Source organism: Myxocyprinus asiaticus, chromosome 25, assembly GCF_019703515.2.
Source record: "Myxocyprinus asiaticus isolate MX2 ecotype Aquarium Trade chromosome 25, UBuf_Myxa_2, whole genome shotgun sequence".
Lineage (NCBI taxonomy): Eukaryota > Metazoa > Chordata > Actinopteri > Cypriniformes > Catostomidae > Myxocyprinus > Myxocyprinus asiaticus.
Genome location: NC_059368.1, coordinates 6826882 through 6848952, shown reverse-complemented (window position 1 = coordinate 6848952; position 22071 = coordinate 6826882). Strand labels below are relative to the sequence as shown.

General features: G+C 38.3%; 1 protein-coding gene across 4 annotated transcripts in view; it reads right to left on the bottom strand.

The window, feature by feature from the left end:
• LOC127415663 (runt-related transcription factor 2-like) overlaps positions 1 to 22071 on the bottom strand; it is a 61841-nt gene that overhangs the window by 15929 nt on the left and 23841 nt on the right. For all 4 annotated transcript variants that reach the window (XM_051654467.1, XM_051654469.1, XM_051654470.1 and 1 more), the window contains exons 3-5: positions 18657 to 18907; positions 17038 to 17194; positions 12761 to 12865 (exon numbers count right to left, since the gene is read on the bottom strand). In XM_051654467.1, coding sequence (XP_051510427.1) covers positions 12761 to 12865; positions 17038 to 17194; positions 18657 to 18907 — 513 coding nt within the window. The remainder of the gene's footprint in view (positions 1 to 12760; positions 12866 to 17037; positions 17195 to 18656; positions 18908 to 22071) is intronic.

The following is a 22071-nucleotide window of genomic DNA, read 5'->3' as shown; positions in this document are numbered from 1 at the left end:
CCCACAATCGCTAAAACCTATGTATAATAATGGCTTTGGTGCCATCACTCTATTCTCTCTCTCTCGTACTAACCGCACACACACACGACCCCTCACAAACATACCCACACACACATTTGACGAGCAGATAGAGCCCGCTTTGTCCCTAAGTTATTGTACCAGTGGAGACACGGGTTAAATGGGCAGACACCATTAACTCGTCTCAACGGCCACATTCACGGCCACATTCTCTGGCCGGAAACCTCGTGTGACGTACTCACCACGAGAGCCACGTCCGGCATTTTGTGCACTCCACACACTCCATTCACACAAACACACACACACACACACACACACACACACACTTTCCTCTCATGCATTATAGGCTTATTTGTTACCATATCTAATCATGTTACTGTTAAGTTTGTAGTTGGAAGTCGGAAGTTTATTGACTGCATTGTATTGATTATTAATTGATATTACTGCATTAATACATTTGTTATACTTTAAAGAGAAGTGTTTTGGTATTGTTCTGCATGCACCTGTGTCAATGGCTGGTAGGGGATGTCAGTGCCCAGATTCAAGCCTTCATTGTTTTCCTTTTGAATGTCGATGTTCTTCAGATGTCGACTTTCCTAAGAGAACAATCCTATAGTGAGACTGCTATACTGTCTGGTTATTAGTCCCTGATTCCAGGGTGGTGCCCCAGTGATATTAATCCTTATTAATTTTCTATTGATTTTGATAATTATCTTTGATGATTGTTTTTTTTTTCTCCCCAATTGGGAATGCTCAATTCCCAATGCGCTCTAAGTCCTCGTGGTGGCGTAGTGACTCACCTCAATCTGGGTGGCGGAGGACAAATCTCAGCTGCTCCGCGTCTGCGACCGTCAATCTGTGCATCTTATAATGTGGCTTGTTGAGCACGTTACCATGGAGAACTAGCATGTGTGGAGGCTTCACGCTATTCTCCGCGGCATCCACGCACAATTCACCACGCGCCCCACCGAGAGTGAGAACCATATTATGGCGACCACAAGGAAGTTAACCCAATGTGACTCTACCAGCAACCAGGCCAATTGGTTGCTTAGGAAGCCTGACTGGAGTCACTCAGCACACCCTGGATTCGAACTTGGGACTCCAGGTGTGGTAGTCAGCGGCTTTACTTGCTGAGATACCCAGGCCCCCATCTTTGATAACTGTTGATTTGAAGGATCAATAAGATAATGTTAATTCTAATCAATGTTCTGTTGATTTTAATAATTAATAATTATCTTTGATAATAATTAATATTCTACTGAATTTGATAATTGATGGCTATCTTTGATGATTGTTGATTTAAAGGATCTAATCAATGTTCTATTGATTTTAATAATGAATATTTATCTGTGCTAATTATTAATTATTGCTAATAACCAAACCCGCTCCTGAATGAAGTGCCCGACAGTAGGGAAGTATGATCTTTGGACGCAGTGAGTATGTTAGCTTTGTCAAGCTTTGTCAACAATCTGAAAAATCCCATATACTTGCATTGACTCTGACAGAATGTTCAAACAGGCTGAACAAACCCACACAAGGCCTTTAATCTGCTTTACCATGCTTTCTCTCTCTCTCCTTTCTTTCTTTCTTTCTTTCTATTAATAATTACTTAAATTTAAGTCTGCTCACACAGTAACTGTATGTCTTCAGAGGACTTGGAATATGTTGCACATGGACTACTTTTATGACACTATGGGTGCTATTTTAAGCTTTAAAGTGAGTCACTATCAACTGCTATTGTATGGAAATAAGTGATTCCAACATTCTTTTATCTCCTAAAGTCATACGGGGTTGTAATGACATGAGGGTGAGTAATGATGACAGAACTTTCATTTTTGTGTGAACTATCCCTTTAAATTAAGGACTCATTTTGAGTTTAGTAAACCTGTGCTGTGTGTGTTGTGTTTTTTCATTAAGGATCCTGAAATGAGTTCTATGATGAAGGCATGAGGGACATCATCTGTGAGGAAAGGTATTTAAGAGGGCCAGGAAACCAGATGATATCACTGCTGGAGGGAAAGTCCCCAAATTTCCTATCATCCCCCAGCCAGCAGAGTGAGATTTTCGATAGCTAGCACTTCCCTGTCCAATCACAGAGCGGAAGTGCAAACACATTCATTCCAGATGTTTAAATGGCCCAGTGGGATGTGGCTCAGTCTTCAGCTGATGAGATTTTATCTCAGGTTGAGAAGAGAAGAGCGTGTATAACTAGAGTGGGGTAATTTTTTGTTTTCAGGCTTCAATTAATGACAAGGGATTCTCTATAGCCAGATTAACTGATCTAAGAACAATGAAAAAAAATGGAATGAGTGTTAAATAAATGATCTGTGGTTTCCTGGACTATTCTTAGACCAGTGTGAGGGTCTGTTTGGACAAGTAAATCTAAACAAACACAGATGATCTGATAGTGAATCAGAGGAATTAGTAAAGCAGCTGGATGCTTCCGATGGGTAAGTAATAGACACAGGAACTAATTAAATGAGGACAAAGTCAGTGTGTGAATTAAACACATTTTTTAAAAGAATTTCCAAACATAATTTTCAGGGTGCAGTCTTTAGGTGCCCCTATCAAAGTTAGCCAGAGACTATTTAGCAGTGACTGTTAAACTGAATGGGAGCAATTGGAACGCCCAATGGTTACCAATGGTCAACAGATGTAGAAAGCAAGTCCCGCCTTCAGGTAAAAGAACCAATCACCTTTTAGAGACAGACATCGCCTGTCAATCAACTAGAGAATGTGCATGCTCAAGCTGGGAAAAAGTAGCTTTTTAGCATAATCTGGGGTAAAGAAGCACAATTTATGATACCATTGTAGTCAGATTTTACTGCTGATTTGTAATGTGTTCTTTGATCATAATCTTGGCCAACCATCTTGGAGATATCGGTCTCTCCCCTTTCAAGTAGATTGGAGATGCAGTGGCATGCTGCTTGTTTACAGAGAAAAATAGCTCCCCATGAGCGTTCCAAAGATGGCCGCCGAGTGAACAGACTTGCTAAAAAAACTTTGAGTTAACGCATCTCTTAAAAACAAACAAACAAACAAAAAAAAAAATGTTTTTTTTTTATGTAACAATTATTTGTGTGTATTACTTCTAATGAAAATCAGTTACAAAGTGAATGCTAATAAAATGTAGGAATCACAAAACAGAAAGCACCCTTTCAAGCACAAAATTATTAAACTTTGGTGTGTGTCTTGTCCTGCATCGTTTGTGCTACAGACATGAATGTTGCCTTAAATTGGCTTGTTGACTGCATAGTAACACACTAAAAATCACACAGAATGCTCTAGCTAATGTATACATTAGCAACACCCTGGTAACCACCCACAACACCCTCGCTGCATAATAACACTAAAAACCACACAGAACACCTTAGTAACTGTACAACAAGACCCAGGCAACCACCTACAACACCCTAGCATCCACATAGTAACTCACTAAAAACCACTCAGAACACCTTAGAAACTGTATAATAAAACCCAGGCAACCACCCACACCACCCTAGCAACCGCATAGTAATGCCGAAAAACCAACCATAACACCTTAGCAACTGTATATAGTAACACCCTGACAACCACCCACAACACCCTCGCTACTGTATAATAACACTAAAAACCACTCAGAACACCTTAGCAACTGTATTCCAAAATCCAGGCAACCACCTACAACACCCTAGCAACCACATAGTAACACACTAAAAAAACACTCAAAACACCTTATAAACTGTATAACAAAACCCAGGCAATCACCACAACACCCTAGCAACCACATAGTAACACACTAAAAACCACTCAGGACACCTTAGAAACTGTATAATAAAACCCAGGCAACCACCTACAACACCCTACACTGCATAGTAATGTACTAAAACCACTCAGAACACTTTAGCAACTGTATACATTAACAACACCATGGCAACCACCTACAACACCCTAGCAACCGCATACACACTAAAAACCACTCTGACACTTTAGCTAATATACGTATACATTAGAAAACCCCTGGCAACCACCCACAGCACCCTACTGATTGCATAGTTATGCTCTAAAAAAAACTCAGAACACCTTAAGGCTTGGGTATACTTTGGTTGACTGCATCCCGTATCGAATTGCATCCGGTTGACTGTGTTGCGTTCCTGAGTATACTCCATTGACCCTGAGTGCAGACAGATGCGTTTGACGCATGCGTACAACGGCTGCTTTGTGAGTCAATGGCCGGTGTATCCGTCGACGATGCGCACAGACGATGACCGCGTCCGTGGGTCGAGAAAATCTGGCCAGCGTGCAGTCAGGCCGCGCGGACTGGCTTATGATGAAATTTACATCATGCATACTGTGCGCGGAGCGATAAGCAACGCGGACAACCAAAGTATACTCAGGCCTTTAGCAACTGTATAACAAAACCCAGGCAACCACCTACAATACCATAGCAACCGCATAGTAACGCACTAACCACCCGGAAAGCCATAGTTAATGTATACAGTAGCAACACCCTGGCAACCACCCAAAACACCCAGCAGTAAATAATACATGAAAAACACTCAAAAAACCTTAGCAACTGTATAACAAAACCCTGGCAACCACCTACAACACCCTACCAACCGCATAGTAACACACTTAAAGCTGAAGTACTGTATGTACTTTCTGTGCCACTAGCGCCACTAAATGGAATTACGAAATACACTTTATTTTCAAAACAGCTTTCTGACTGCCGCTGGTCAAACAAAGAGATAGTCCCGCCCCCCACTCACACCGTTGGTCGAGTCAATGTAATTGCGTTTGAATAGACGGGTCGCCTAAAACAAACAGAGGATTTCATAGCGCTATAGAGACACAGTGCTTACAGTTTTCAAGAAAATTAACATATGAATGGCTTACTTATAGCTTTAAAACCAACTCAGAACACCTTAGCAACTGTAAAGCAACACCTTGGCAACCACCTCCAATACCCTAATCCAGGCAAACACCGATCACATTTTTTTTCTTCTTCAGAAAATGTAAAAAAATAAAAAGAAAAAAAAATCTGAAAAACATCTTGAAAAGAGCCAATTACTATACATTCTAAATCACAAACGTCACGGAAACATCTGTAGGATGTCAATTTAACATCTGACAGGGAGCGTTGTAGAGACATAATACAGATCAAGTTTTCATCTATCACATAAAACCACACACATCGAAAAGACATCCAGGCGACCATGTGTGCTATCAGGGTCAGGCCGGAAATTATGGAAATTCATCACCACCTGTCATCAACAGGGTTTTTGAGAAAGTCAGAGGAAGAAGGAAAGTCGGAATAAACTGGCATAAGTTACAAACATAGAGAGAGAGAGGAAGAAAAGAGAAAAAGCCAGGCTGTTGTGGAGTGCTGCCAGATGCCTGTGTGGTCTGTACATTTCAGCATTTAGGAGACAAGCCAAGCGGGGAAGGGGTACACACACACACACAGACACACCAAAGGCCCTCTGCCATTTTTAAACCGCAGGCACACGTCTTCATCACCTCCATGCGGATATGAAAGCAGAGTGACTCTGAACAGAACGGCATCAGTATTTCTCGGCTTCTAATGATGCAGCACTGATGTATGCACCAACTATACAAACAAGACACAAACACACACACAATCCGAGCCCGCGACCTTGGGGTTGGCACCATCACACACAGGCTCGCCGTGTTCTCTCTCCGCTCCAATTGGATTGAGACTACTGCTCAGTTTTTTTGAACTTCTCCTCTCTTGTTTGGGTTGGTTTTATGTGAGCAGTTCCCATTGTAAACTTAATTTGCCCCAAAGTGACGCCTTCGCTAGACGAAACCAACTTTTTTTCCGTTCATTGTAAGGTTAAATAATGTCTATCAATCTTGTGTGGTCTGCTTTGAAAGGAACACTGCACAAATCTGGCATTTTTTACTGTAATATCAGCCACTGTTATTGCTAGGACTAAATTATTAGCCCCTTTCAACTTGTTGATGTGTGAGATTGTCAAAACAATGTGACTTGCGCGTTGGATTTGGGATTTTAGCTTCAAGCAAATCCGCTCAGAAGGGGATTTTCAGCAGATTTACTAGTAGTCTTGGTGCAGTTTGAGTGCTGTGATTGAGCTACAGAGACAAAAATGCATAGAGCATTTCCTAAAATGTGTTACAAAGAGTGACAGTCTAGCATGGAATCTATAATTACACAGGGCCCCCAGTACAGGTATGTTAGTTTAACCAACCCCACCCCAACCATTAGATCAAATGACGCTTAATGAGAGCTATTAGGACTTAGTGTGTACACAAACACACAGACACACACACACAAAGACATACAGTACTTGATGGAAACAGCAAACCACTTGGTATTTTAAAGCAGTCATGTCCTGTTAGCATAGTGGAAATTTGAGAGGGATATGATAAAACTCAATATGGATTCACAAATATTATAGCTCAACTTGTAGCGCATTGGTGTGAGAAACACCAAAGTCAGGGGTTCGATTCTCAGGGAACACACACATAAGGTGCATCCCAAACCGCACATTTCTGCATTTTACGTCATTTTGTAGTGTAAGTGGTGCGAGTGGTGTGTTAACACTAAAATTTCTACAAAACGTAGTGTACTATGAATACCCGGTCACTTGGGACACAGCTTTCCTGATAAAATGTTTATCTTGAATGCACTGTAAGTTTGCTTAAAAATGTCTACCAAATAATTTAGTTTATATGAATATATATATATTCATGTTTTATGTTTAGCAAGCCAAGCCACAAGAAGCATTACAGTGAATTTACAATGTGGTGTGATAATTGCCACGCATGAACTCGAGTGGCTTTGCTGTAGTGAAATGGCAGCAAAAACAATATGCTACAAGACACCAATATTCAATAAACAGTCAAATTTAGTATGCTGACTTATGCTACAGACTTGTTTTTTTCAAAATCCCTAAGCCAAGACCAAATTGTCTGACTGTAATTCCTCCTAAAGCTTTTAAGCAACATCACCAAACTTGGCACAGACCTTCAGCCTGTTTTGACTCAGGCTGCTATGTCTTTTCTAACTGATCGGACTTATGTTTTTTTCTGTAACAGATGATCATAAATCCCCCAAATTCCTTAGACTTACATTGACTGAATGTTCAAAAGGAACTCCGACTGTCTAACTCTTTTTTAAATGTAAACAAACCCAAACAAAGCCTTTAGGGCCACATCCACAATAATCAACTCTGTTTTGAGTTTCCTTATGTCATATTTTTTCAAAGTATGAAAAAAAGAGCGTATGTATGGAGTATAGAGAGCATTTGCGAAAGTCTTCATTTTCAGTGCTGTTCCAGTGTGGATGAAACCCGTAAACATAGTGAAATTAATGCGTTTTTAAACAAAAAACATATTAGTGTGGACATGCACATTTGAAAATGCTTTGATTTCGCTACATTTACGTCTTTTCTCCACACTAGAATGACATTTTCCTCCACCGAAAACAAAGTGTTTAGAAAATGGTCTCCATTACCTAATACTTCCGAAAACGATGCCTGTAGGAAACTGAAAATGGTGTTTTCAAATGAAAATGTATTAGTGTGGATGAGGCCTTAAACCCAAAGTATTCTTCGCTAAATTATTCGATGCTAATGCTAGGCGTCTGCATACAGGACGCGTGATGCAAATTTAATCATCAGCAGAGTGCTCGAGCACTGAACATGTGCGGCTCTATTTTTCTAACTGCCTGTATTCTGAACACACAGGATGCTCATGCGCCTGTAATTATTTTCAATAATAAGTGGGTCCACAAGGTGGCAACACTCACCGTTGAGCAGCTGTTGGTGTCACAAAGGAGCGCTAGAAGAAGATGTACAAGATGGAGGTGGAAACAACAACAGAGTATGTGCGCATCAAGAGTGCGTGTGTGAAGAGGTCAGGAGATAACTGCATTTGTGTATCTTGAGTCCGAAGGACTATAAAGACATCTTTATGGGTCTAAACTCCTGAACATGCGCCAACAGCCTGTGTATGCGTGCACAGATAAATTAAGTATACAGTACTTTGAAAGGCTGAGGGTTTGACTGGATGCAGACGCTAAGCGTTCACATCAAAACTGAAGTATACTTTGGGCTTTAATCTGCTTTAATCTATCTATAACCTCTAAACTTTTTTTTTTTTTTTAACTAGTTTAAACTTTCAGACAAGGCTTTTCTAAGCCAAACTCAAAGTGTATCTTAACATGCTTTACCTATCTATTTATTAATAATTATCTATATTAACAATTCTTATTGACAATTAGTCTCAAATATTATACTTCAAAGCTCTATGTGGTTTTAAAAGAAACGGAACAGTAGCCTATCAGCAACAACTGACTTGTACATTAGACATACAGTATGCACAATTTTGTTTTTCCTATCCTTGCATTAACTTTATAAAAACCCTTTCCATAATTCCATTCAAGTGTTGTATCAGCAGGCCTGCACTGTTATGATACAATAACAATAAAAAAACAGGTGCATAGGGCTGCTGAAGAGTTCTGTCTGTGAAAACAACCCACATGCGAGCCAATCAAGAAGCAAACTCATTTACTGATCTGAGGGACATATGTCACAGCAAAACACTCAACGCTCTCGTTGTCTTACGCACTGTCATGCCTCTATTGATTCACAGCTCTGGGGTTACTCTTCAGGCAGAATTCATATGGCACCCATCAAGATCTATTAAATACACAAACACATTAATATATTTCCTGGATATCAGAATGAGGCTAGGGTGGCAGACAAATAAAAAAACATGACCCAAATGAACATTTAGACCACCCGAATGTGGCATAATGAGAGCAGGATATTTTGACTGAAATAATAATTATTTTATGTACAAAAACATGTTCTAGTTCTTTCAATGATTTTTAAAACTATAATTATGGACAGACGAGACACTCTATCAGCTGTTTGGCTGGCGGGGAAATGTCGGCAATTTTTGACAGTACACTGTAATGATTGTCTGAACGTGTGCGCCGGTCCTCTTCCCTAATAACCTGCTCATTAACACCAATTTAAGGTTTAATGAGGCAGAAATGTAAATTAGGCATTTTCCGATAAAATCAGTGCAGAGTAAGAAATGTTAAATTATTAAGAGGGCACGCATGACTTGCACTGCTGTATAATGATTTGTGTCAGCAAACGCACAGACATTCGCATGTGCTTAGAGCACAGGTGTGTTTTGACCAGAACAGTGATGGATGATATATTAATGTCTAAGTTTTAACATCTTTTTCTAGACTCATTATTTGATTGGACAACCAAAAGTTGACATTTTTACATAAAAATCTATTTTAAATGAAAAATAACCATATTTATGGTTGATAATAACAGCATTTTACTGTCTGAAACAAACATATATCATTGCTTACTGCATACTGTTTATTAAAACATTCATCAAACATACCGCATACTGTTTCATGTAAACTGTATATTAAAAATAGTAAGCAGTATACAGTATATACTTTGCAGTATGTAGTAAGCAGTACATTAGTATACTGTTCTGAACTGTATGCCACTTTGACATGTCTAAAACATATTATTATTTTTTAAATACAACAGTTTCACAAAGAAGTATAATAATATTAACTTATATTTCAGTTTAAAACTGGCCAATTTCCGACAGTGAAAATAATTACAAAAGAAGCAAAAGCGTCATCAAAGCTCTGCAGGTTTGAAACAAGTGGTGTTTCATTCGTAAACAAATCAGTGGTTTTGAACAAATCTTTCATGTGAACAAATCAGTTTAGTTCAATTCCATTTTTTCTGCCTTGAAAGATTCAGGGATTTAAAAAAAATCAGTTTTCATCATTCAGTGACTCACTAGTGACACAAAATACGCTAATTTGTCCTACCTACTGGAGTAATTATGCAGTCTCCATAAAGGGTCACTTATCGAATCAGTGAATAAACATAAACATTTTAAAATCTACTATTTAGTGAAAGTCATGAACACGGAGAAGCAGAGTAATACAAATAGTAATGTGTCTCAGTGATGTTGGACTGTATATCAGCACTCTTGGAACACAGCTTGTCCAATCAGATTGGAGGACCAGAACTAACTGTTGTACAATGTTGAGTATGTAACAACCAGTACACTAGTATTCCATTATTAACTTATTTCTTATTTTATTACTTGTAAGTTCCTTCGACACATCTAAAAGCTTTGCAATGTAAAATCCTTAGGTGGCATTCTTAATTGTAATCTGATAGTGTACTGCAGCCACAGAAAAGAAACAGCCGAGGCAGGAGCTTTCCAATATCAAATCATCACTAAACGAAAAGCACCATGTAAACGACCTCCAGTATTCGGAACCTTTCATCTGTTACTACGCACAATAACATGGCCTGCAAGCCTTTCAAAACTTCACTTATAGATAAGGCAGAAGTAGAGGAAGTCTTCAACATCAAAGACAAGGCCTGCAGTTGCTAGAGGCCATTGTAATACAATGAAGAATCTAGACCATATACAGCCGTTGTGTCTAAGGGCCTCTAAATACTAGTACCATATGTGTTCATTGAGAATAGTCTGAAAGTAAAAGAGCAGGAAAAAGAGACAGAGAAAGGGAGAGGGAGAAATGTTGTTAGGGATGTGATGGCTTGAATTCTTTGCCAAGACGAAAGTATATATTTTTTTCATAATAAAGTGAAACAGCTGCTTGCCAGACCAGTTGGCACTGACAGATGTAGTAGTTTTTCCCCCCGCTATGTTTTATAAGAGCCATTAAAACAAGCTGATGCAGCACAATGGTACTATGGCGGAGCCTCTGTGCAGACTATCCTGACCAGACAGACAGACAGCTTGTTAAGATAACAATGAAAAACCAGCTGGCAACCAATAGCAACTTAGAAAAGTGTGAATTCTTTAACGTCAACATGAAAACAAAACTGACCCTATTTATAGAACTTAATGCACGTTTCTGATCTTATCATGATGGTGTAAGTTTCATGTGAACGTCGTGGGGTGATGGAGAAACGTAGAACGTGGGAAAATCTACAATATATATATATATATATATATATATATATATATATATATATATATATATATATAGTATTTGCCCCATCCTGATTTCTTCTGTTTTTCTGTATATCTCTTACTAAATTGTTTCAAAAATTCAAACCAAATCTAACATAAAGCACAGGCAATCTAAGTAAACAAAAAATACAGTTTTTTAATTATATTGTTATTAAAAAAAAAAAAAAAAAAAAAAAAAAGATTATCCAATACCAACTGGGCCTGTATGAAAAAGTATTTGCCCCCTTAGTTACTAAATCCCCAAATCTATGAAACTGCATTCATAATGGGGTTCAGCTGGACTAGACACACCCAGGTCTGATTACTGCCAGCCCTGTTCAACTAAATCAACACCTAAATAGGACTTTTTCAGCAGCATGAAGTTGGCTAAAATGTCTCACCCAGTAGCACACTATGCGAAGGTCGAAAGAAAATCCAGAAATGATGAGGAAAAAGGTGATTGAAATACATCAGTCTGGGAAGGGTTACAAAGCTATTTCAAAGGCTCTGGGACTCCAAAGAACCACAGTGAGAGCCATTATCTCCAAATGGAGAAAACTTGGCACAGTAGTGAACCTTCCCAGAAGTAGCCGGCCTTCCAAAATTCCTCCAAGAGCACAGAGACGACTCATCCAGGAAGTCACAAAAAAGCCAAGGACAACATCCAAGGAACTGCAGACCTCTCTTGCATCAATAAAGGTCACTGTTCATGACTCCACTATCAGAAAGACACTGGCCAAAACTGGCATCCATGGAAGAGTGGCGAGGCGAAAACCACTGCTAACCCAGAAGAACATTAAGGGTCGTCTGAATTTTGCCAAAACACACCTTGATCCTCAAACCATTTGGGAGAATGTTTTGTGGACTGATGAGTCGAAACTGGAACTATTTGGAAGACAGGGTCCCGTTACATCTGGCGTAAATCAAACACAGAATTCCACAAAAATCATCATTTTGGTCAAGTATGGTGGTGGTAGTGTGATGGTGTGGGGATGCTTTGCTGCTTCAGGGCAACTTGCAGTTGAGGGAAACATGAATTCTGCTCTCTACCAGAAAATCTTAAAGGAGAACGTCCGGTCATCAGTCCATGAGTTGAAGCTCAAGCGCAACAGGATTATGCAGCAAGACAATGATCCAAAGAATAGGAGTAAGTCCACCTCTGAATGGCTCAAAAGAAGCTAAATTAAAGTTTTGGAGTGGCCTAGTCAAAGTCCTGACTTGAACCCAATTGAGATGCTGTGGCAGGACCTTAAACGGGCAGTTCATGCTCGAAAACCCTCCAATGTGGCTGAACTAACATAAAAAATTCCACCACGGTGTTGTGAAAGACTGATCTCCAGTTATCGGAAGCGTTTGGTTGCAGTGGTTGCTGCTAAAGGTGGCACAACCAGCTATGAAGTTAAAGGGGGCAGTTCGTTTTTCACATGGGTGATATAGGTGTTGGATAACTTTTTTGCTTCAATAATAAAAAATAAAAATAAAAAATATTTATGTATATAATATATTTGAAAACTGTATTTTGTGTTTACTCAAGTTGCCTTTGTTTTATATCTTGTTTGAATTTCTTCTGCAATGATTTCATGAAATCAGATAAAAAAATCAGTCAACAGCACATGCATCGAATGACCACAAACCTTTGATGAGGAGCGATTGTGGCCTGAAAGAGTGGTGAATGTGATGACATGACTCATGGATGTGGTTAGTCACAGCATTATGTAATATAAGGTGTACTCACTCCTGGGTTCTCGCGGCCCGTCCACCGTGACCTTAATGGCTCTGTGGTAAGTGGCCACTTGCGGTGGGTTTGTGAATACTGTAATGGTCAGGGTGAAGCTCTTCCCTGTGCAAACACACAAATGTTTAAGGGTTTTACTCACTGTTAAAGCAGCTGCCATGCTCAGACAAGACTCCATAAGCTTAATATTTTTAGGGATATTTATAGATTTAATCAATTAGGAATCAGCAGTAGACACATGAATACAGCATAAACTTCCTGAATTTTGTATTTTATTTTATATGTTTTTTAATTTTTTTATGGGATAAAACTGTACATAAGGGTAGTGAACATAAAATTAATTTGGGAATTTTACATGTTTTGCAGTGTGACATGCTGTACTCCTCCTTAAACTATTTTAAACAGCATTAATTATTTAAAAATCTTTTATATGGAGCTTTTATGGCCTCATATAAATTTAGAGGCTGCATGGAATATTTATATTTTAATACATTCATTTGTAACATTGGAGAACCTTTTAAAATAAACAAGTGAAAGCACAAGTGTGGTTAAAAATGGTGAAAAACTTAAAGGTGAAGTGTATAATTTCTGCGCCACTAGTGGCAACAAACGGAATTGCACAAATAATAACTGTTTTTTTTAAATGTATTGCCTTTTTACTATTACTATAGTAAAAGTGTTTTGATGTCATAAGATAGCATTGTGTGAGGAACAGGGCAAAAATTAAGTGTTCATTTGTGGGGAAGGGAATAAAATTCATTGTTGTTTTAGTGCCTCCAGTGCCGATAATGTACATATAACGAGCCACGTTAAAATAATTTTGTAAAAATATAGGTACAGTAACGTGATTCTATGAGACCAGGTTGGTTTATGGACATGTTGTTTGTCAACTGCCCATAAAGAGGACCGTAGGCTGCTTGGAATGTTAAGCTCAGAATTGTACCACACTAAAGTGTGGTATTGGCAAACTTGACCTTCGGCCGACATATCATTTCCCTAACAAAAATTCCAGACAATTTGTGCTCTCCGGTGGTTTAAAGCAAGGGAACAAGGGATTAACATAACGCTCCACTGGTTCTTGCTCATGAATGCCCCTGGTTTGCTGGGGAGACAGGAAGTAGTGGGCGGAATACTTTGGCAACGCTGGGAAACAGCTGGCAAGACACATGGAACCTCAGCACCACAAATCTGCTGACACTGATTTCATAAAACTCTCAATCATAAAATATTGAAATAACACCAAATGGCTCTGATAATGTAAAAATAAATTGAACATATTGGTAATACAATATATGGCATGTCTTCGTTCCCTTCAGTGGGGGATTTAAGAATGGGCGACATGGGCAGGGCTGACATGCTGGGGGTGGCAAGTGCAGGCGGCACGAACCCAACCCAACCCAATCCAAACCCCCCAGCCGGCTAAATTGGGTGGCAAGCGCGGCACCACCCATGCCCCCTGGGTCCCCCCGGTAAATTGGGCATCCCCCCCAAAAAAATATTGTTAGTGTGTGTGTGTTTGGTGTGTGTGCTGAAGGGGGGTTCGCCCAGGGCACCATACAAGCTAGAAACGGCACTGGTTCCCTTAGAATCTTTGGAAAATCAAATAAATCTCAAGTGTCATAAATCATGAAGCTTTAAGAATCTAATATTTGGAAGAACCGAAAGAACCTTGTTGTTTGATCTTTGTAAGGAGTGTGCAAGCTTTAAACAATACAAGACTTTTGTGGTCTTGATGTGTGTAATTTCTTTCAGTGCTAAAATACTTTATCCTTTATCAGTTTAATATGCAGACAACATTAATTTATTCATAGGTTGATTCCCCCAAAATGTTTAAACACTTTGTGCCACTACCAAAACATTTATTTTTGTTCGAGCATCCAGACCAGCCCAACAAAGCAATATTAGCCCGACCAATGGCGTGAGTTTGGGACGTGGTCTACCTGGTCTCATAGAACCACATTAATGCAGTATACCTACATTTTTGCAAAATTATTTTTACGTGGCCGTTGCACGTATCGTGGCAGTTTCCTGGTGAAATGAACACTAGAGGTGCTACAACAACAGTGACTTTTATCACTTTCACACAAATCACGATTAAAACGCCAGATCATAAGTTCTTTAACACCTACATTATTTTTCACCCTAGTCCTCACACAATGCTATCTTATGACATTAAAACACTTTTACTATAGCGCAGGGGTTCTCAACGGGGGCATTCAAAGGACGCCAGGGGGCGCTGAGAGCATATTAGTAGAGAGGGAGGCGTTTGGTTACAAATGGGGGGCGTTTATCACTCATAATAAACAAATCTATCGTCAAGTTCCTCTTTGCATTAAAACGTTTAACTAGACTTGGAGTATATCAGTTGGTTCTCAATTATACGGCTTGGTACGCATTTGTTCCGCGGTTCATCTGATTTTGAAGTCTAGCGACACATCTGAAGTATCTGGTTTAGCAGCGTCAAATACAAAGGCAGAGACACAACCTCCGCTAATGCACCTGTATGGCTCTGTAGATGGATACGGCTCAATGGACAGACCAGTGCAAGGCAAAGAAGGTACGTTTTTACTCGCAGACCGGCCTCGAGCTCTTAAACGCGCAGCTCTGTGAGAATCAGTGATTCTCCAATGTGGTTGGTCTTTGAAAGGTTGAGAACCACTGCTATAGCGTATGACTTGTAAAGCAATACATTTTAATGTTTGCATTACATAACCAAATACATTTACAAGTTTGTCTCTTGCAATGCAAAGGAATGGGGTACGAGTCCTGGAGAACACGCGAGTCGACATGTGAGTTGAAGGTGTCACAGAAGCACCACAAAATTGTGTGATCACGTTTTTCATCTTACAATTGCTGTTATGACACTATCGGTTAGACTTAGGTTAAAGGTTAGTTAAAGGTAGGTTTTGTTGATTTAAAACCTCATCTGTCTGGGAGAACATTTAACTCGCTTTTAGCGTCACACAGTGACATTTCACTTCAGAACTGGACAATCCGTGTTGCAAAAGTGTTGCCACAGTCTCATAATTTTCATGAGATCATGCTGGGCGCGGTTATCTGTTTGTCCAACCAATGCCAGACAAGACGAGTGTTCGGGAAACCTGTTTGTAATTATTTTTGCAACTCCGAATGACGACGTTGATGGTGCAGAATTACACACTGCACCTTTGATAAAATGATCTGGGTGATAGGCAGAATTCAAGTGTTTCAAACAACCTTCATAACTAAACCAAAATTATATAACACACATATGAACGTTAGGTGGGCAAGTTACCGTTAATCGTATGAGAAACCTTAGTACAGAACGCACATAGACCTGTAATTTAATGAGTGCGTTCTTACCGGCAGTGTGGTGATGTGGTTCGTAACTGATAGCTGAGTACACAGACTGACTATAATTATTCTAAGAATGTCATGTGTCCCTGTATGACCTCATGCTTGTTACAAAATCTCCCTGGAGGATTCCTCCACATCACATTGTGCAAGGTAAATATTAAATGATTAAGCCTAATACAACAAAATCATAGGGTAACAATACAAACTCTCTCAATGAATTAAGAAGCTAAGCTTGTGTAAACAGAAGCTGGTACAATTTTAAAGGTCTTGAAAATACCAGTCAAAAGTTTGGACACACTTGACTGAAAGTATGTTTTTCATGATCTTACAAACCTGTTGATCTCATGCTTAAATGCTTGAAATTAGTTTTAAAGACAGATAGAAATCGTGACTATGAATGAATTTCTTTACATAACTTACATTTTAATTTATTCATGCCATTTGTCATTTTTTTAGTTATTTTAAATGGATGAGTTGGACAGAAATAATTAAGGAAAATCAGCCAACAACTGCCCAGCTTACATGGGAACTCCTTCAATACTGTTTATAGTAAAAAGCATTACAGGATGCAACTCATGAAGTTGGTTGACATTTTTGGTCACTACAAAATGTACAAACTTCAATCTGTGTTATTTCATAGTTTTAATGACTTTGTTATTATTCTAAAATGTGAAAAATGTGAAAAATAGTAATAATAAAGAATGAGTAGGTGTTATCAAACTTTTCATTGGTAGTGTGCAGTTAAATGCTAACATGCAATTGGCGTCAGTTGAGCAAATGACTCCTTTTCGTTTCAGCACCAGTCAGCACAAACACAATGTTGATAAATGAGAAATGGTCAAAAAACTCCTTAACCATCCTGGTTCTGAACACACATCCTTGTGGAATGTGCGTGATAAGGGTTTTCAAAAATTCCAACAATCATGAAAAGGTGGACGAACCTCTTCCACTTCGGCCCACAAAGCGCAGGTCGTTGAAGCGGGCCACCTGGTTCTTCATGACACCTGAGGCATTCCTGAGCTCAGCTGAATAGTTCTCATCATTCCCAGCCATCACTGTGACCACCGTCCCATCAGGAACCTCTCCGAGGGCCACAACCTGCATAAAAAACAATGACCACAGAATTGCTGCATTTCAAATAAATGTTTCATTGCAAACTGTGTAGGAGCACAAATGCAAGACATTCTGTTCAACAGCTTCATTAGACAGGTGAAGTCTATCTAAAAAATTATATTTCTCAATATGCACGTTTATGCACATAAAAATATATAAAACAGTGACATGATTGATGCTGTCTAAGTTGGGGTTTGTGGGAGTGCCTAGAAAAAAAAATACGTTCTGAAATAAATCTACCATAATATACCATGAGATGGACAATCCATGTAAATTTTTCAGAATTCTATTATTGTACATCCTATTTTGATTTTACAGGCTGTTTATGCTGTGTGTTTGTCTGTCGTCGTCATTATGTTTATTTAACTTATGTTTGTAAAACCTGGGTTACATTAAATTCCCTAAAGTACAGTCAAAATATAAGTCACCTTGTGTTGCACCAAAGGGCACGTATTTGCATATGTTCTCGCAATTCTTGCTATTTCATCATTACCGGCTTATTTGCCAATTACCTAGTTAAACACACCTGCACAGGCCTGACCAAAAACACATGAGCCAAGATTCTGCCACAGGCTAGTTACACATCAAACAGTGAATAATGTCAGAACAATTTAATAATTTCTTATGAAAAAGAGGATTAATATCACCGAGGTGTGATATTAAGAGGAAAGGGCTGTTCACACACTCTTACTACAGTTTTAAGTGAACGATTGATTTCATTGACTCAGGGAAGCTATATAATTCTGAAAGCATAACTACGCAAATAAACAAAGTCAGCAAAATTGACTAAAATTAATAAAATTACACTTTTCGTTTGAAAATTAAATTAATGCTGAATGCTGTTCCTAAAGGGATAGAGAATACAAATAATGGTTCTCCAGCAAATACTATAATTTATATTTAAACAGCACATTGTTTAAATGTTTTGGTGAATTATATACTTATTAATGTAGTTTAAATATGTTTTTATTAATTAGCCTGTTGAATTATTGTTTAATCACTTTCTTATTTGTCAAGTGTATTATAGTGTTAAAGCTGCAAAAAAAAAAAAAAAAAAAATCGACTTGCACAAGCCTCATATTTTCCACTTTATAAAGTTATACTGACACAAAATCTAACATAAAACAATAACACGTTATATGTAGTTGTTCTATAATATTATGTATATATTATAGTATATAGTACACGTATAATACACGTATTACATGTCACTCTAATAAATGAGGCTACTGTAATGCTAAGAGGATCTATCTGTAACTATGAAAAGCCCAGGAAATAATTAAATTACTATACTTTAGTATTAGGCCTATTCGACAATTTCTAATTTAACCACAATGTTACATTAACACGAATGAAAAGTTTGACAAGTGCGTTTTTGCGCGCTTTCATAAAAATTAAAGCGTTTTCCAAACAACCCATCTCCGAAAGTGTAAAAACAAGTCCGTACCTTATAAGCAACCGGTAGGGTTTTATTACATCTCCAATGAGAAGGCAGAACCGAGCAGAGAAAGTTTGGACTGTCGGTTCGGACCAGTTCGGCGGGGTGGTCGGCGATGATCTCGGCCATGGAGCGGTTCTCTTGCGCACGGAGTCTTGGCACCACCGCGCCATCCTGCTGCAGCTGGTGTCCCGCGCTGGAGTTCACATCGTTCATCTTCACCGACACCGGCGGACTGAACCTCCGTCCGGCGCTGGGATCTACGGGAATGCGCATCACAACAGTCTAATTTAGCCAAAGAGAGGTAAGACGAGCCAGACAGCCCTAAAGACAAAAGTATCTCCTCTGCTGCGAGTCCCTCTCCGTACGCGCAACGCTGCCAGTATGCGATGAGATTCGGAAGTGCTGCGGATTACACACACTCAACCAGACTTCAATTGGCGCTTTGTGCGCAGTCGTCATTAACTACGTTTTCCTGTATTAAAAGAATTAATTCACCGTCGCGAGAAGAATTTGTATGATTTGGTTAGCTTTCCAAAAATGTTATGAGATTGCGTGGATCTAATCATAACAGATTAGACCGATGTCTCGGAAATAATTCGGAAAACCTTTAGTGCCACAAGTGGGACTGGAGCGCACTGGTGCGCAGTCGCTTTCAGTCTGGAGAAAATTGTGAAGAGTCAAGACAGTGGGATTTTATAACATTTAAATAACATATATCATATTAACATTGATAATAATAAATAAATAAAACGTCATGTTTATTTGATATTTTGTCTCTGGTATAGATCAGTGAAGTCCTTTGAAATTGTGCTACTTTTTGGAAAGCGCATGCATCACAAGATGAAAAGAGTTCAGGAGGCAAAATGCTTCCAATGTGGTTGGTCTTTGAAGATAGAGATTTCTTTTTTGTGGTTCATATAGTTCCAGCTTCATGCAATCGTTACACTGATACCACTTTAACACGTGATATCTTGGTCACATCATAAAAACTCAACTAGTCATTCTGAGCATTTATCTCCATATAACTCTGGTTATTTTTATTATTAAGTAACAGGTTTGATTGAAAACGGGGGAAAATGCCTCTGTCAGTTTCAGAACACTTGGATTTTCCAATTGCTGAATAGATTAAATTACTGAAAAATTAATTTAATTTTTATGTTGTGCCTCAAATAAGTCACGATAAGGACTTTATTGAATTAGTCTAGGCACTTTTCTTTTTCTGTGCATAATGGCAAAGAAATATTCATACACAGAAATTAAAGCCATTAATGGTGATTATTAGGAGATGAATTGCGATGCACATGTTGTGGTTTTAGGATACTGGAAAACAGATACCTGCACAATTTGGAAGGCAGAGAGTATTGTTTTTACTTTAGGGGAGACCTAATAATGATTACAATATTTTTCAATGATAACAATGCAAAATATTGTATAATAGACACTTTTAGTGTTTTTTTTTCTTGGTGCCTGAGCATGTAATGGAATGCATATGTTAATTTCAACCCATAATTGTAAATACTCGAATGGCCCTTTAAAGGTAAGTTCACCCCAAAAGGAAAATTCTCTCATCATTTACTCACCCTTATGCCATCCCAGATGTGTATGACTTTTTTCATCTGCTGAACTCAAATGAAGATTTTTGAAGAATTTCTCAGCTCTTTTGGTCCATACAAAGTGAGTGGGTGCCAAAATAATCCAAGTAATCCATAAGACTCCAGTGGTTAAATCAGTATCTTCAGAAGCATTAGGTGTGTGTGAGAAACAGATCACATTTACATTTGTCTTCTTGTGTTTTTGGTGATTAACATTCTTCATGCATACCGTCCCCTACTGGGGAGGGAGAAGAATTTCTAGCAAAAAAGGACTTAAATGTTGATCTGTTTCTCACCCACACCTATCATATCACTTCTGAAGATATGTATTAAAACACTGGAGTTGTATGGATTACTTTTATGATGACTTTATATCCTTTTTGGAGCATCAAAATTTTGGCACCTATTCACCCATTGTATGAACCTACAGATCTGAAATATTCTTCTAAAAATCATAATTGTGTTCTGCTGAAGAAAGAAATTCATTCACATCTGGGATAGCATGAGGGTGAGTAAATTAGATAATTTTCATTTTTGGGTGAACTATCCCTTTAAAGAGAAAAAGTGTTTGAATTACCCAGGAAAAAAAGGTACATTTCATTGAACACACACTGACCTTATGTGAGAACTTGCTCCAATAGTGGGGCATGTTGTCACATAGGGTTAATTGTCACAATGGAACCTGCCAGTATTACAATGGCACAGGATTCATGTGATCATTGGGGATGACAGGGGATCATGTCCCCATCAGCACAACCACCTAAACAAAATCTACACCTCTCATTAAATCTACTCCTGCATTAAACAGCCTATTACAGGCTTTTCAGCAAAGTTTAAAAGTAAAACAATTATGAGGCACAAAACAAAAATATTGTTTTAACAATCAAATATTGTTACTGATACACTGTGTGACAAAAGTATTTAGACATTCATTTGGAGACTTAAGTGGAGTGGAGTCAAAGATACATGTTAAGATCATTCGAGGGAGATATAATTATAGAATATTTTCTGAATCATAAAATACATACACTTTTAACACATACACGTTTTATTAATCTACTGCATAAATTGCAGAATGAATAGGCAGCAATTTTAACACCCTTTGGGCAAAGTTTCTCTTGACTGTCTGTCTGAACAGTGTATCTACTGCTTTCCATGTTCTGCCACTGAAAGTAAAATACTTATGATCTAATGAGCATGAAAACACTATGGATTGCTGTAAAAGTACATGGACTCTCTCACTGATACTGTAGATGGCAATCTCTCCCTCTGACTTGACATGCTAGTGATTAACCAAAGTCATAAGTGTTTCAGTATGTTTCACACATTTAAAAAATATCCAAATAATAGGTGTATAATTTTGATGGGAATGCATGCATAACCAGAAAACAGAATGGGGTATGAATAAGGCATCTAATTATTTTTGGCAGAACTGTATGAGAGAAAACATAAACCAGAGGACGTCAAACCAGTGACAGCTGTCAAACAAAATCTGTCAGATGTTTCTGTTTGTACCCTTCTCCTTTGGTTTTAAGATTTTATTGTAATCTTTTAGTACAACAGAAATTAATAGATGCTTAGACCGAGTTCCTGAAGAAGAAAGAAAGGACTTGGACCTAAAACACTGTATATGATGTATACAGTTATCTCTTAGCAAAACAGTATGACCTTTAGGTAAGTATACTGCCAGTGAAAATGTGGACACACCTACTCATTCTTTATCACTATATATATATATATATATATATATATATATATATATATATATATATATATATATATATATATATAAATGTATGAAATGAAACAATTTATAGATGGAGCTACAT